Source organism: Pristis pectinata, chromosome 22 (assembly GCF_009764475.1).
Source record: "Pristis pectinata isolate sPriPec2 chromosome 22, sPriPec2.1.pri, whole genome shotgun sequence".
NCBI classification, from domain to species: domain Eukaryota; kingdom Metazoa; phylum Chordata; class Chondrichthyes; order Rhinopristiformes; family Pristidae; genus Pristis; species Pristis pectinata.
The window spans coordinates 9,721,611-9,738,500 of record NC_067426.1 but is presented as its reverse complement, the minus strand read 5'-3'; the positions used below and the strand labels follow the sequence as shown (position 1 = coordinate 9,738,500).

General features: G+C 38.6%; 1 protein-coding gene across 1 annotated transcript in view; it reads left to right on the top strand.

Annotated features, from left to right (window-relative positions):
* stx12 (syntaxin 12) overlaps positions 1–16,532 on the top strand; it is a 28,076-nt gene extending 11,544 nt beyond the window's left edge. The window contains exons 4-10 of the mRNA XM_052036596.1: positions 1,444–1,537; positions 4,000–4,137; positions 6,542–6,594; positions 10,228–10,333; positions 11,043–11,115; positions 13,013–13,095; positions 14,680–16,532. Of these exons, the coding sequence (XP_051892556.1) occupies positions 1,444–1,537; positions 4,000–4,137; positions 6,542–6,594; positions 10,228–10,333; positions 11,043–11,115; positions 13,013–13,095; positions 14,680–14,772 (640 nt within the window). The 3' untranslated portion in view covers positions 14,773–16,532. The remainder of the gene's footprint in view (positions 1–1,443; positions 1,538–3,999; positions 4,138–6,541; positions 6,595–10,227; positions 10,334–11,042; positions 11,116–13,012; positions 13,096–14,679) is intronic.
* Positions 16,533–16,890: the final 358 nt, after the last annotated feature.

Here is a 16,890-nt window from a genome sequence, read left to right as displayed (position 1 = left end):
TTCAAAGTGGCCGTGGGTAAGTTGGTCTCTTATGTTGCAAAGTGTGATTAAAGGTAAAGCTCAACAAGTTTATTCTGCCCTATCTATTAGTGAAGCAACTAACTATGAGACAGTAAAACAGGCTGTGCTTAAAGCCTATGAATGAGTTCCTGAAGCTTATAGGCAACAGTTTAGGGATTGAGGAAATCTGTGGACCAGACTTGTATGGAATTTGCTAATGAAAAGAGTATGTGTTTTGAACGATGGTGCACGTCTAAGAATGTAAATGACTATTATAACAGACTGAAGGAGTTGATTTTAGTGGAAGAATTTAAAAGGTGTGTCCAGGATGACTTAAGAACATATAAATGAGAAGGAAGTGGCAACTTTGCAAGAAAATGCTAAGTTAGCAGATGAGTTTGTTTTAACCCACAAGTTTAAGTGGGGACAAACTAAGACCTTCCAAAAGAGTTATAGGGATAATCCAGGTAAATCAGAAATTAAACTGGGACGTAGTACAAAGGGGAAGGATGATCGGAAGCTAGTGTTGGAGAAACCTGCTGAACGTACTTGTTATTATTGTAAGAAACCTGGTCATGTGATAGCTAATTGTTCCCTCCTGAAGAGAAAAAAAGGACAAGGAGGCAGTGCCAAACTGTTTGCAAATAGTTGAAACCACTAAAAATCAAAAGGGTCCTGGACATGCTGGTAAAGCTCAGTCCTTGCCAGAGGCAAATGCTGGAATGTCGGATGGAGTTAAGGATGAATTTCGTTCTTTTGTGTCAGAGGGTTTTATTTCAGTGAAAGAGGGATCACCTCTGGTGCCAGTGAAAATCCTTAGAGATACTGGGGCTTCCCAGTCCCTTTTGTTAGACAGTGTTTTAAAGTTTGGAGATGAGACTGCTACTGGTGAGGTAAATTTAGTGTGAGGCATTACAGGTGACACGGTGTCTGTACCTCTGCACAAGGTGATTGTGAAGTTAAAGTTGGAAAAGCTAAACTTCTTACAAAGATTGACCTATTAAAAGCGTACTGGTGTATCCCATTGACAGATAGAGAACTTACTGTCTCGAGTAAGGAAAGTAACATCAATGATACAAGCTTGAGAAGTTGATTAGAGATGGTAGAGACACTAAAGAATGATGTTAGTTAGAAGAACTAGGGAAGAGGTTTATTTGTGGCAGTGGGCTGGATTGTTAGAGGGGACAGGTTTAAGGACATTGTTGGTTTAAAAAAAAGTGTTCTATGCTGATTTTTTTTTTCATTTAGTTAAATTCCTGTATAGTCATTCAGCTAATGGATAAAGCCTTTTGCTATCAATGCAGTGAAACTGTTCTTTGAGCTATAATCATCATTAATTTATTGCAGGAAATATTCATTTTAGAAGAGAAATAATTTCCAAAAAATGGGTAAAGTATATCCTAACGATATCTTTGAGTTGAGTTGTTTAATCCATCTTTGCAGGCAGCATCTGCAACACTACACAAACCAGGTGGCGAAGGAAACCAATAATCACCTGAAGGAGCTGGGATCCCTACCTTTAACATATACTGAGCAGGTGAGTGGTTGTACAGAAGAAACGCTACCTCATCTGAGAATTGGAGTCCAGGCTAGTCAAAGAAATAGTGGTCATGTCTCTAATAGCTTCAGAGGTCCATAACCTAACTGGATCAATATCTTGATACAGTTCCTGAGTTTAACTGTATGTCACCTAGGCCAGGGAAATGAAGTATACAAGGGGCAATAATGAATTGGGAAGTCATTGAATCTGTAGTCAAACAAAATTCATTAAACAGGGCTTGCTGCTCACTTCAAAAAAAGTTTACTCTTTTTGTGTGTTCATATATTGTCTTCATCTTTAAACACTAAAAATGTTACATAAAATAGTACTTTTTATTCTGTTGGTCTTTTAAAATCTTTTGTGCCCTATTCATGAGTTAGTCCCCAATGCAGTTAGAGACAGCAGGTGGTCCTGTCAAACTCCTTTATAGAATTTTCACATCCTGTTATGCTTCCACCTATATGTTTGAGCTAAGCAGTTTTTTTGCACGGAATGATTAATCCATCACTTTTGTGTATTATTGAATGTGTACATGTAAAACTCTAACTCCCCACAGAGAATTATTTGGAATTTATGGCAGAGGAACAGGTCACCTGGCTCAACTAATTTCTGGAGCTTTTTCCACCTTCTGTAAAGGACTTCTATTTCATCTACCACCTCCCAATCTTCAACTTGGTTTTCTATCATGTACTCATCTATATTTTTCTCAGAAGGCATTTAAACCGCTTCTCCCAATCACACTTTAATTTCACATGGTAAGCAAATTTCTCATTTCCCTATTGGATTTATCCATGGTAACCTTGAATTTCTGGTCCCTGCTTTTGGACACTCCACATTCTTTCTCCAACTGATTAATTGTTTTAAAGACCCCTGTGAGCACCCAAGTCTTCTCAAAATGGGAGCAGGTATGGTGGGGAGAACTCGGACTCCTAAATCTTGTCTAGTAATTTGGTTATTGATCAATTCAGTTTCACATAGTTGCTAGCTCAGACATCATGGATGTGCCTAAAGACAGAATTTGCCATGGAAGTAACTGGTGGAAGAGGAGAAACGTTTACTAAATCAATTGCTGCATGCAGGTTATCCATTAAATATGCCAACTTTCCACCCGGAAGATAGTGTATTTAAGAGTTTAATACAGTGAGCTAGATCGTGCTGATGGCAGTTCCATACAGAGTGCAGGAGCAGTTCCATAAAGTAATGAACTGAGAGCCAGATACACTTCATATATGGGCCCTTGGATGTATGTCAGTCATAGCTGCTACATTTAACATGGCCACATTCATTTGAATGGGGTTGACAGCTTGTATGAAAAAGGTAAATAAAGCTATGTGGTTTTTTAAAACATGCTTTGAATTTGCATAAGTTGGATCACAGAAGTTTTTAAACAAAACTTGGCTCTAAATGACAAATGAATGTTGAATGTTTTAAATTAAAATATCATTCATTATTTTTTTTTTAAATTTTATATACCCATCAGTTTAAGAGATCCCTTCATTGTGGAGCAGAATTTTAAGTTCTTGCATGACTTTGCATTTAACATGTGGTTTCAGCACAATTGTGGGCAGAAATGGTCACCCCATTACAGGAAAGATGTGGAGGCTTTGGAGAGGGTTCAGAAGAGATTCACCAGGATGTTGCCTGGATTAGTGTGTTGGCTATAAGGAGAGGTTGGACAAATTTGGATTGTTTGCTCTTGGAGGCTGAGGGGAGATTTGATAGAGGTTTATAAAATTGAGAGGCATAGATAGGGTGGATGGTCAGTCCTTTGCCAGGGTACAAATGTCAAATACTAGAGGGCATAGCTTTAAAGTGAGAGGGGAAAATTTAAAGGTGATGTGTAGGGTAAGATTTTTACACAGTGGTAGGTGCCTGGAACGGGCTGCTGGGGGTGGTGATGGAGGCAGACACAATTGTGGCATTTAAGAGGCATTTAGACAGTCACATGACATACAGGGAATGGAAGGATATGGATCACATGCAGGCAGATGGGTTCAGTTTACTTTGGCATCATGGTAGGCACAGACATTGTGGGCCGAGGGGCCTGTGCTGTGTTGTTCTGTTCTATTACAACTTTTTCTATTTGTCTTTGAGCATTGAAATTTGGATTCAAGGTGGTGATGAACCTATGTTTGTACTGCCTGTGGTGTGGTCATTGCTCATGGACTGCTCTGCCTTGGAACAGCTGTGGCAGAAATTCTGAGCTGTATGACTACATAGGCATGTGTATCTGTAGGCTACAGGCCATGCCAAAAATGATCTGGTCTCAAATATCAAGGATTGCTTTGCTATAGATAGCATTCAGTCTTCTATCCAAAGAAACCGTTCTCTTTGAAATAATCATAGGAAAAATTAATAAGATAACAAATCTTTAATTTGATACTGTCTTAAGGCATAATCTTGGCATAAAATGTTTTGCAAATTAAAAATCCCAAACAGTTTTGCTTTTGCAATTTCAGCGTCAGCAGAGAATACAGAAGGAGCGTCTCATGAATGAATTTTCTGCAGCCTTGAACAACTTCCAAGCAGCACAGCGAAAAGCTGCAGACAAAGAGAAAGAATCTGTAGCAAGGGCAAGAGCAGCATCACGCCTCTCAGTAAGTGAAAATAGGTCACAGTCTATTTTTAATGCCCTGCTGTAATGGTTGTGTTACACCTGCAATATGGGGCATGGCTGTGGTGCAGCAGTTAAGTTACCAGGTGCTTAAAACCTGTCATTGGTAATGATGACCAGAAAACTACTGGATTGTTGTAAAAAGCCATTTGCTTCCTAAATGGCCTTTAGGAAGAAAGTCTGGAATCTTTGGTGTTTGTGACTCCAGACCCACCAATGTGATTCATAAATGACCTAGTAAACCAGAAATTAGGGATGGGCAATAAATGCTGCCCTTGCTAGTGTCACCTTAGTCCTGAAAAATGAGCAAACAAAAAAGAATTCTTGGACCATTGCATGCTCTGCTCCTGTAGATTGTCCCAATGTAATTTGCATTTCTGTTATGCCTCTGATTAAAATATTCCAAGGTGGTTTGCACAAATTTTGAAACCAAGTTTGGTGTGAAACCACAAATCTACAAGGAGCTATTGAAACAAACAAGCAAAAACTTGGTAAAATTGACAGGCTTTAAGGCCATGACAGGTGAAGCTGTTTGGAAAGTGAATTGCAGTGAACTTGGGGCCTAGGCCACCAATGGTGGAGCAGTAGAAATCAGGGGTGCACAAAATGAAAATAGGCCAAAACTCAAATTACATGTATTGGTACTGCTACTCCTGTAATTGAAACCTAACTTGTAATTTGAACCTAACTAAAAGTTGCAGTGTCCCAAACAAGGCAGTGCAAATATGTTGAAGATAAAGTTATAATTTTAGTAGAAGGATTTTTTTTGAAGGAAGTGGCATGGTAGGAGCCTGTTCCATTTTTATTGCTTGCTTTCATTATGTGCCTAATTAAGAGTTCCTGGAAATTTACTTTGGTAAGACTTGGGTGGTGGTGGTTCTCGAGCTGTTGCTGGCTGTGAGAGTGATCAATAATGGCTTGCATTTCTTCTCCCTCTTCCCGTGGTCCCTGCTACCATTGCATATGTTGAAACTCTATATCCTGTGCTATGGTACAGGCCAGTGAAACCATTTGTGTCCAACTTAACTGACAAGACTCTTTAAACAAAAACTGAATATTCCGAGGCAACTCTGAGAAAGCAGTGCACCATAACTAGTGAATTGATTTGCACCTATTATCATTTGGGCGCCCATGTCATTTATCAGTAACTCAGTTCTCAGTGTTTAATTGCTTTTGAAGGTTATAAATGAAATGAGTATTTTTTTGTAACGTGGCAGGTGTTTGCTGGAGTTCTAATATCTGAATATGTGGCAATAATTTGGATTGTAAAATTACAAGTGTGCAATGTGGTCAATAAAAGTGACTTCTTAACAAAATTAGAAAGTACTCAAAGTATTGAATAGCTAAAGTGGCATCCATGGAGAGCATAACAGCCAAATTGGGGGGGGGGGGGGGAGGTGGAGTGAGAGAACAGGATGATAGTGTGTAGATCAAAGATGTCAAGAAAATGGAGGTGTTCCACATTGATTACTCAATCTGCATTGTTTTTTCCATTGCAGAAGAGACTGTGTGGAGTACCAAATGCAGTATACTAAATTGGGGGAAATGCAAGTGGATCGGTGCTTCACCTGGATGGTGGGAAGGGAAGAGGCAAAATAATAAACTGGTGTTGCATCTCCCACAGTTGCCTGCAAACCTTTCTTCCAATTCCATTTGGTCCACAAAGATGACCCTGAGCAGCCAATCATCTCTGTCCTACTCTTACTCTGACCTCTGCATCCTCCTGTGTTTTTCTGATGATGCACAAAATAAGCTCCAGCAACAGCTCCTTGTGTGTTGTAGCCCTCTGCAATTACTTTTCAATTTAACAATTTCAGATGACCACCCTATTCATTTAAACAAAAATTACCACGGACACAGCTGTACCTTCTTTTCAATCAACGTTATTTTCTCTTTGGTTTCTAACTGCTGTTTTCTTTTAAAGTAAATGTAACCTTGATAACTTTGATCTATGCCTTATCACACATTTTCTTCTCTCCACCTGAACCCCTCTCTGCAACTTAAAACATGCTTTTTTTTCACTTTTCCAGTTCTGATGAAGAATCCTTAACCTGAAACATTGGCTCTTCTCTCCCCGTGGATAATGTTTGCCCTTCTAAGTGCTTCCAGCGTTCATTGTTTTTGGATCTGTCAACTGTAGCTTTTTAGGTTTGCAAAGTTAATACGTCAATTGCAAGTGACACTTATTCCGCTATCTCCATTACTGTGTTGTTTTCTGCAAGTTTGCTTTCTGCCAATAGTGAGGTAGTATATCAGAACACCAACTAGTGTGGTTTACATTGGATTAGCCCATATGTGGTCAAGTTCTGAGTGCAGGTTCCTTATCTCTTTGTCCTGACCTTTCAATCATCAAATTTAACTGAGATAGTAGTGTTTTGTGTTTCCAGAGTGGTTTCAGTGATGATGAACACAAGGAAGAACAACTTGTATCATTTGAAAGGTAAGAGCATGAACTTTTTGATCAGGATAGGTCTTTTCTTTGAATTATTTGGGAAAGTGAGGTGGGGGATTGCTCACTCTTTCGATTCTTGAGTCAGTTAGGGAAAAATAGTACAAAACCAAAATTCATTGCTATCGAAGTGAATTAATAGAAATAAATGGGTACGATCTTACAAAGATATGGTTGCAGAATGACCATGGTGGGGCATTGAATATTCTAGGATACTGAATTTTGAGTGAGGGAAAAGATGATGTGGGATAGCCCTGACATTAAAGAATTGGATTAAGGCAGTAGAGAGGAAGGATTTGAGCTCAAAATCAAATGGAATCAGTTTGGGCAAAGCTAAGAAAGGGTCAGGACTGAAAACCATTTTCAGTTGTATGTAGTTACCTAAACAGTGGTAGTAACGCAGGGCTAGGTATAAATTAGGATGTTTGAGGTGCATGTACTAAGGATAATACAGTAATCATGGTGGAGTTCAACCTATATGTAAACTGGGCAAACCCCAACTAGACGCAGCGGTGTAAAATTCTTGGAATGTATATGAGAGTTTTTATAAGATTTGTATGTTCAGGAACTCATGAGGCAAAGGGCCATCTTTGATAAAACCTTTTGTGATTTCACAAATTCTCAGTCCAAACCCACCAGTCCAGTATTCCCGACGAGACTGCTTTGTGGTCATAGCATGATAGAAGAATAAGGGTAAGCAGCATCCAGCTTCACAAAGGGTCTTGTAACCCATAGTCTTCGTAGCCCCTAATGTGGCTAAAATGGACAAAACGAACTACTCTAAGCGAGCTACATAATTCCCTAGGAATTGCTCACTCTAATGCCCTCTCCTTAAAACACAGAATATTCACTGAATACAATGGATATCGTTGTATTTCCCTTAATGCAAAGAGAATCTGTAACCCAGCCCCCTCCTCCATTTTTATTCCAATTATCCATGTAATGTTTCTCATTGAAACTTTTTGAATTTATTAGCAGTGTTGTTTGAGCTAATGATTTTTAAGCAACACCCAAACCATTGCAGATGACTTCTGGTGAGGCTCCACTTTTTAAATTTACAACCTTGTTCAACTTATTTATTTCTAATGCAATCCTTGACCTCGATTCAGGATTTAATCTGTGTTGGGTGCCTTGCTTTAGGGATTTCCCTTGAACCATTGTTCCCGTTTGAATCCAGTAGCCAGCTGATGGATTTGAACACCACATGCTTCCAGTTGTCATGGCTTCAAATAAACATGAAGTGGTGCCGGCTTTGCTGTACAATACGTAATAACTGTTTACAGAATTCTGTGGCTTTTTCTGGAATGTACCCCTGGCAAAAGTTGTTTGCTATAATGGGAGTTAATTGCAAATCTGGCAGTTAAGAGGCCTTGGAGAATATTATATTTTTTATATGAATTTAAGGTAATTCCATCTGAAACCAGCATCTTAAATTATTAAAGCACAATGCCAAATTGAGGCATGAGTTGGCTACAGTAAATCGGAAAGATCTGTAGTAAGCCCGCAATGGCTAATTTTTAATATCTAGTTGGCAAGTCATATACCCTATTTAAGGCAATAAAGAGGAAAAAGGGTCCAACTATGGTTCATAAAGTTAGAGATGATGATTGATTACAGGAAGAGGCTCATGTTGCCAAAAAAGCTGTAAATTTGAGAATTTGGAATATTTCAGAATTCAACAGGGAAGGACCAAGGCACTGATAAGGGAAAGAAAAATAAATAGTCTTGTGAGAAACTTGAAAGGATACCATAAAAGTTATAAATATGCGGAAAGGAGAAGACTAGGTAAAGTTTATCTGCATCCCTTGTAGACTGAGACATGAAAAATTATATTGGGGAATAAGCAAGTGGCTGAGAAATGAATTGTTTTCATGGAAGAAGACAGACAACATCCAGGAAATGGTGGAGAACTACAGGTTTGCCAAAAATGAGGAGCTCAAAGAAATTGCATTATTTTTGGGGGAAAAAAAAGGCACTAGAGAAGTTGATGATACTGAAAGGCAAAAATCCCCAGATGACCTCCATCCTGGGCTTTTGAAGAAGTGGCTTTGGAGATGGGTGCATAGGTTGCCATCTTCCAAAAGTCCATTGATTGTAGAACTGTTCCCACAGATTGGAAGTAGGAAGTGTAACCCTATTATAAAAAGGGGAGAGAGAGTGGGGAACTGTTGGATAACATCAGTAGTAGGGAAAATGCTCGAATCTATTATTAAAGAAGTATTATCAAGGTATTTTGAAAATATAGGATTGCTTAGTCAGCATGAATTTGTCAAAAGGAAAATAGTGTTTAATAAATCCATTGGAATTTTGAGGTTGTAGTTAGCAGAAAAGATAAGGATGTATTGTATATTTGGGCTTTCAGGGTGGCACCCAGAAGATCACTAAACAAGATTAGAGTGCAAAGTAGTGGGAGTAATATACTGGCATAGACTGAGGATTGATTAACAGGCAGAAAACAGGAGGAATAAATGGGTCACTTTGGAGTTGGTGACTAGTGGGGTGCTGCAGAGATTGGTCTTGAACCTCAGATATTTCCAATCCATATTAATCATTTGGATAAGGAGATCAAGTGCATTATATCTAATTTTGGTGATGATACAAAGCTGGCTGTGACAAAGGTGCAGAAAGGCTTTAGGGAGATCTAGACACATTAAATGGAAGAGGCAGGTGGAACATAAGGTGGAAAAATTGAGGTCATTCATTGTGATTGAAAGGTGTTGATGTTCAAAGGGACTTGAGTGTCCTTGTGCACGTTTCATGAAAGTTAATGTGAAGGTACGGCAAGCAAATGTTGGCCTTTATTACAAGAGGGTATAAGTACAAGAGCAGAGATGTTTTCCTCCATTTATATAGGGCCCTGATAGCGCATTGTGTGTAGGTCTGGGGTCTCTACCCAAGGAAGCATGTACATGAGATTTGAGCAAATGCAATAAAGGTTAACCAAATTGATTCCTGAGATGGTAGGTTTATAATGAGGAGAGGTTAAGCAGATCTGACCTCTATTCTCCTTAGTAAACTGAAGTATAAAATTCTTCCAGGGCTGGACAGCTGTTGGATGATTCTGCTGGATGGTCTGCCTAGAGCCAGGGGGGTCAGTCTCAAAATAGTCAGTTATTCAGGATAAAGAAGAGAAGAAATTTCTTCACCCAGAGGGTAGTGAATTTTTGGATTGTGGAGGCTGTCATGGAGTACATTTACAAAAAAAATTGACAGATTTCTGAATATAAAGGGAATCAAAGACATGGAATGAGTGCAGGAAAGTGGTACTGAGGTAAAAGATCGGTCATGATCTTACTGAATTTCAGGGCAGGCACAAGGACTGAAAGGCCACCTTCTGCTATTTTTCTTGTGTTCTCTACCTGTATGAGTATACTGCATAAATACCACTATATTTTCATCAAGTGTGGTGTTTTGTAATGGAGTCAGGTGCAATCAATTCTTAACTGTTGTAGGGGTTCTTTTTGTGAAGTGTGAATCAACCAAATGGGGTAAAATATTGGGGATGTGATTTGGCTTCGAGTTACAAAAATTTAATAATGCAACTTAATAGACATAAATCATCCAGTGACATTTCATTGGGCTTATAAATATTGAAGGCTGTGTTGAAAGAATTTGATTTTTTAGTAATGAAGACTGGAATCAGATACAAGCTCAGTCTCAAGACGCAGCAATAACAGAAGAAGACCTGCAACTGATTAAGGAACGAGAAACTGCAATCCGGCAACTTGAGGTTTGTTTTTCATTGTTTATCAATTTCAGGTTTCTTAGTACATAGGTTCTATTTTTAACATTGCTGGAAATTTTGTTAAATTCTGCTGATTAAGCTTTTAAGAAAGACATATTTCTATTATTTAGCACTGTCTGCTCAACCCAAAGCTCCTTGAAGCCGTGCTGCAATGTAAGGAATGCAGACAAGTGTCCAGAAATAGAAATATGATGGTGGGGCTCTTAATGTTCCTCCTCAAAATAGCACCTCAATCATTTGTATCCACTTGAGTGAACAGACAGGGCCTTGCTATAACTTCCACAATGCAGCGCTCCCTTGGATCAACCTCGCATCTGGGGGGTGGGGTGGGGAAGTGAATATGGGCTTTGAATACACAATCTTGCTTACACTTGAATCTATGCATTTCTACTTTTTAACTAATGAATCTGAGGGGAAGCGATTTGGTCTACTGTGTTGCAGTGGGGTTGTATTTATTACCTCACTAGATTGTAATTGAATGTTGGTCATTTTGTTGTCTTCATCTTATTTTATGTGGTAGGTATACAAAGCATGGGATGTTTTAACTATTTCCAAATTTAAAAATATTGGAAATTGCTTCTGTACAGTGAACTGAAACCACAATTAAAATTTAAATAACCAACTACCTTCTTTGAATTGCACAGATTTTCTACTGATTTCTTAAGCAGCACTCTCAAACTTTTCTCTTATCCAGGCCAACATCTTAGATGTCAACCAGATTTTCAAAGATTTGGCGATAATGATCCACGATCAAGGAGATATGATTGGCAAGTGCTTCCTTCCATTAATTCTTTCAAATAGTTTTGTTCAACTTTTGTGATCCTCCAGTTAATGCTGAAAGATGGAAATCTGCTGTATCAGTGCCACAATAGTCCCAGGTCAGTTACGGTGCTATCAGCCGCAGAGTGAAAATAATTTTGCTCTGCAATGCATTGCCATTTGTCTCAAACTTAAAAAGAGCATTGTTTGTACACGTGAATGAACTTATGAATTGACATTTTCTGCATAAGCCATCTATGGCCATTTGCATGCAATTGCTAATTGGTACCTAATTAAAAGAAAAATGCACTTTTACAGGTACTTTTCATGAGTTCCATGTTTGCTGATGTTCACTTGCAAAATGTTCAGTTCCACTTCCAACTCCTCAGCAAGTGACGTCGTCTATGCCTGCTTACAGTAAGACCCAGAAAACATTTGAGCATGGGCTGTTAAGTGGCAAGTAACATTCGTGCCACTAATATCAAGAGGGAGTCTTGCCATGTGTCTTGAGGGTCATAGTCATACACCACAGAAACAGGCCCTTCGGTGCCACGTCCATGCTGACCATCAATTTAATCTATCTATTCTAATCCCATTCACCAGCACTTGGTCGGTGGCCTCCTATGCCATGGAAATTAAAGTGCTCATCCAGATGTTGCTTTAATATTCTGAGAACACTGCTTCCAAAGCTTTCTCAGGAAGTATGTTTTGGATGTGGCGTAACCAATGTTATATAAAGTTAAGATCTCCCTGCTCTGATACTCTGTGCATCAACAGTGCAGGCAAGCATCCCTTCATGCTTCCATATGCTGCATTCACCACACTATCCACTTGGAGCAAAAAACAAACTGTTGGCAGAACTCAGTGGGTTGCGCAGCATCTGTGGGGTGGGGGGAGGAAATACTGATTGTTACCGATCGAAACCCTGCATCAGACAGTTACCCCACCCCACACACCGTAGATGTTGCTTGACCTGCTCAGTTCTGCCAGCAGTTTTTTTTTGCTCCAGATTCCAGAATCTGTCTTTTGTGTCTTCACCTTATCTATCTGTGTTGCCACCTTCAGGGACATTTGGACTTGTATATCAAGGTCCCTTTGTTCCTCAGTGCTCCCTAAGGTCCTACCATTCATGGCACATGACCTACCTTTATTAGATTCACCCCTCACCCCCACCACCCCCCCCTCCCCCGCCAAATGCATCACTTCATTTAATGGCATTACCTTTGCCAAGTCCCCTACCATCAGCATCCTAGGGCTTGGAATTGACCAGAAACTCAACTGGACCAGCACACATTCTATGTTGCACACTGGTTGTCCTTCTGCATGTGATTGTTTTCCATCATCTCCAAGGTTTGAGAAGTAATATAAAGAATGTCATATTTTCTACTTACCTGGATGACTGTAGCTCCAAGAAAATTCAGGAAATTCCATACCATCCACAACAAAGTAGCTTGCTTTGATTGACACTTAATCAATTGCCCTAAATATTTGTTCCTTCCACCACTGGTGATGACTGGAGTGTGCATCATCTTCAAAAAACACTACTAGTACTCACCCCTGGCAGCTCCCAAACCCACTGCCTCTACCACCAGGACAAAGGTATGTGCACCTTTTCAAAGTGGTTTCAAGAAGGTGAATCACCAGCACCTTCTCAAGGACAAATATGGATGGGCAATAAATGCTTGCCTTGCCAGTGATGTCCAGATACCAAAAAATGAATGAATTTATTTTTAAAAAATCCTGAAATGCTTTACTACCAATTAAGTGTTCTTTGAAGTAATTCTGTTATTGGTAATCTTGGTCTATTATCGTTGATGCTGGTTTTCCTTTTTTCCATTTAAGAAGGTTTTGTGATGGGTGTCTGAACCTTTGGATTCCATTGAAGTTTTTCTGTTTTTCCTGCAGATAGCATAGAAGCAAATGTGGAAAGTGCAGAAGTACATGTTGAGCAGGGAACTCACCAGTTGCAGAGGGCAGCTTATTATCAGGTATGATTGTGCTGTTCCCATTAGCAAATTTCTTTTTTTTTCTTAAATTTCTCAATTCTTGCCTGACTCAAGTTATTGACTCCTTGTCCATGATTCTTGAACCAAGGCAATAATTTTGGCCCATTCGCTATCAGATTCCTTAAATTTTAATACAGTCATCAAACTGCCTTTGCTACACCAGAATTATATACAGGCAACTCCCCACCCTCTGTGCTACAGGAGGGTTGTGTTCCTAAAACTCAGCCTGTAACATTAAGCCACATCATCTGTACATGCTCAAGGAATGCAAGTGGGGGGGGGAAGAAGTTTTCTTTCTTTCACAAATACCATGAGAGCAAGTTTTATTCTGTATCTCAAATTTTTAGGTAGTGATTTGTGAATTCTATAAGGTTGACTTTCTGTTACCCGAGGGTTGTCTGTATCATCACTTATGTCCTTGTATTCTTAAATTTCAAATATTCCTCTTTGTAATATTCTTGAACTCCTGCACTGTCTCTGAAATTAACTGTTGTTGAACATTTCTTTAACATTTTCATTAGCAGGTCAAAACTTGATCTTTGCCTTGCATTTTCATCTTCATAATACCTTCTTTAAGAACTTTATTCTAGCTAATACAATTGATTCACTTCCACTTTCAGCCTTGTTCAGTGTACATTTTCTCTTGTGGCCTTAAATCTTCAGATATGTTAACTTGGTCAAGGAATGATGTACCTGTAGGTGACCAGTCAGTGCTTTTTGTGCTGCTGAAACAATTGCTGTCGACACCTGTGGGGATATAAAATTAAAACTGGACTTGACCTGAACCCAAGTACTTTTGATCAAAAATGAACAAAAAAAAATCAGAGGCATTTGCAGAATAGTAGGAAACGGCAATGTGCTGAACATGCATTTCTATTGATCAAGAACAGGACGTGTGATAAATCTAAGCCAATCTTGACCTGAATAAACTAGAGAGCCAGGCCAGCATGGAATGGCTTGACCTGAACCCAAATGTTATAGCAGAATGTATACCAAACCTGCCTTAAACCCAACATTTAGTCAGATCCCATCAGGCCCAAGTCAGGTAGCCACGCTCCAAGTTGCCGTCAAAAGCAATAGTAATTTAGCTGTGTGATCAAACAGTGTGGTCAACTTTTTGTATAATAACTTACAGTAGGCTGTAAACTGAAATGGAAAACTCTTCTGAATTCCCTTTAGTGTTATTTTCCTCTTGAATGTATTGACACTCATTTGATTTTCAATTGTTGCTTTAATAATTCCTGTTTTCAGGGCATGTTATATGCGAAATCACTTGATCCATTTCCAGGTGAGGATAGATCCATAATATCTCTCTTAACAAATTTCTTTCGAAGGGCCACCTTTCTATTGTAGGAAAAGATAATGTTTTATTTGCATGATTGAGAATGTCTTTGGATTTGGAAGCAATGACCAAATATACTGTACAATGTATTTATTGTATAAATACTTATGTGGTGTAGGAATGTTGAATGCACAGAAGGGGAAAATGCTCATTGCCTAACGGTAAAGCCACTGAGTTACTGAAGTCAATGTAAAATTGATTTAATCTTTGTTTTGTATTTTCAGAAAAAATCCCGCAAGAAGATATGCATTCTGATTGTATTCCTTGGTATTGTTGGTGTCATTTTGGGCCTTGTTATCTGGTGGGTAGCCAAATAATGAACTTCCTTCCAAATACTGCTGCTTCTCTACACAAGAAACAATTGGAACTGTACAGCAACTGATGTCAGTGGGCAAATTTTCTGTCTATACTGTAATTTGGTGAACACTGAGAATTCCATGGATTGTGACCAAGCACCAAGAAATTGGTTATTTATTAATTTATGTAAAGTCAGTAAGATTTAGCCTTTCTGTATGTGCACTGTAAATTATATGCAATTGTCTTGAGTTTTGCCAGCATATTTTCATTGCTTTATCAAATAGATTTTCTAATAGTGTGAAAATGGTACAGATTTTCAGTATCTCCTGGCCATCTTTTACACTTGGGGGAGTCCAATGTGGCAATGATCCTCATCAGTTTTGCAAGTCAAGAAACTACCACCACTCCACCCAATCAACTGTCACTGTGATTTGTTTAAACATAGTCCTAGATTTTCCTAAAGCAAAACAGTGTCAAATTTGGATTTTCAGCAATGGAATATAACTCTCTTCAGATTCTGTCACAGTGAAACCCTGTAATTTGGTGGGTTTGGAGGCATATAATAGCAAACAGCAATAATTCATTGGATAAGTAATATGAACAGACAAATTTTACTGTAGTTAAATTGTTACTTTCAGGTAGATAATAACATTTTTTCTTAGTTTATTAATACAAACACTGTAAATCATCCCTTTGCTAACCTGTTGTCTTGATTTCTAAAATTCGTTTTTATTCATTTTTGTGCTTTAGGTTTTTTTCATTGAGACTTGGCATTCCAAGGTCAAAGCAAAGGTTTAATTGTAAAAAAAAATGTGAAACTAATCTGATCCTTGCACCAACTAAGTTGTATGTTCTAGGACTGTCCCTTGTGCATGCTTAGAGTTCTACATAACATACAACCTAACACTGGTGCATGGGAATGGGGAATCAACTCTGCCCTCAATTCTTTTCCCATTTATTTAACAAAGCCCTTGGTATTTATATGATGTACCAGAACTAACTACTAATTTTAAAACAAAACTTGCTTGCCTCCAAGTACTTTCCCTTCCCATCAGAATGTTGGAGTACATTGAGTGGCAGTCATCAGAACTTTCTAATGACTGGAAAATACAGTTGTGTTGTGGGCTAGGTATTCCATGGTACCTGGGCTACGTTGGTGTTGTGAAAATTGGTCGGGCTGTGTGGAGCTCTATGTGGATTTGTGAATTCAAACTCCTCCCAGCATTCTTGGTAAGGTTTCTCTTGTTCTTCTTAGCCAGACTTGAACTGGCTGAGGAAAAGAAACGAGACATTTCACGAGATTTGTGAGACTGGAGTAATATTGCACGCTAAAATACCATTCTACATTTTAATTAGCAGAAGGATAAGTGGGAAGGGCTACACATCTCTAGAAAATAAGGGAATATTTAAAGTACAGTGTTGTAATTTTAGGATATTTAATTTTATCTAATCATGCACAGTTCTCAATGTTTTAAAAACAAATATTCACAATACTATTATTCAGATTTTTAGTGTTTTCTCAACAAATTTTCACAGATCGGATGTATCCCTGAATATATTTTGTATCCCATTGTTTTTGCAGAGCTGAGTATAAGTAACTGCTGGTCCTCGGCTTTAAATTCCTCTGCTTTGTGGACATGCTCAGTATGACTTTGAATCTAAATGTTTACTGTAAAGCCATTCCATTTCCTGTATTGTACATTGTATCACATTATACTTGATGAAAGAAAATTGGCACTTTTGATTTTGGCATTTTCTGAATAAATGTACCCTAACTTGATTTTTGGCAGCAGTATTTTTAAAATTATAGGAAGTTTGAGAATAAAGATGCATTTATACCACAGATACTAGTCCTGTAGTATTGCAGGCAGTAGCATTGAGCTCCATATGAATTTGTAGATTCAAAATCCTCCCAGCGTTCTTGCTAAGGTTTTTTTCTTGTTCTTAGCCAGACTTGAGCCTCAAGGGAAAGAAGCAAGACACTTCACAGATTTCTTGGGAATGGAGTAATATGACACACTTAAGATACCATGCTGCATTTTGTTAAGAGCTGATAATGAAACTCTGGCTGCGTGTTTACCTGTCCTTGGCAGATTGATTTGGAGAATCATCACGCTGATCACCACCCTGTTTAAAGA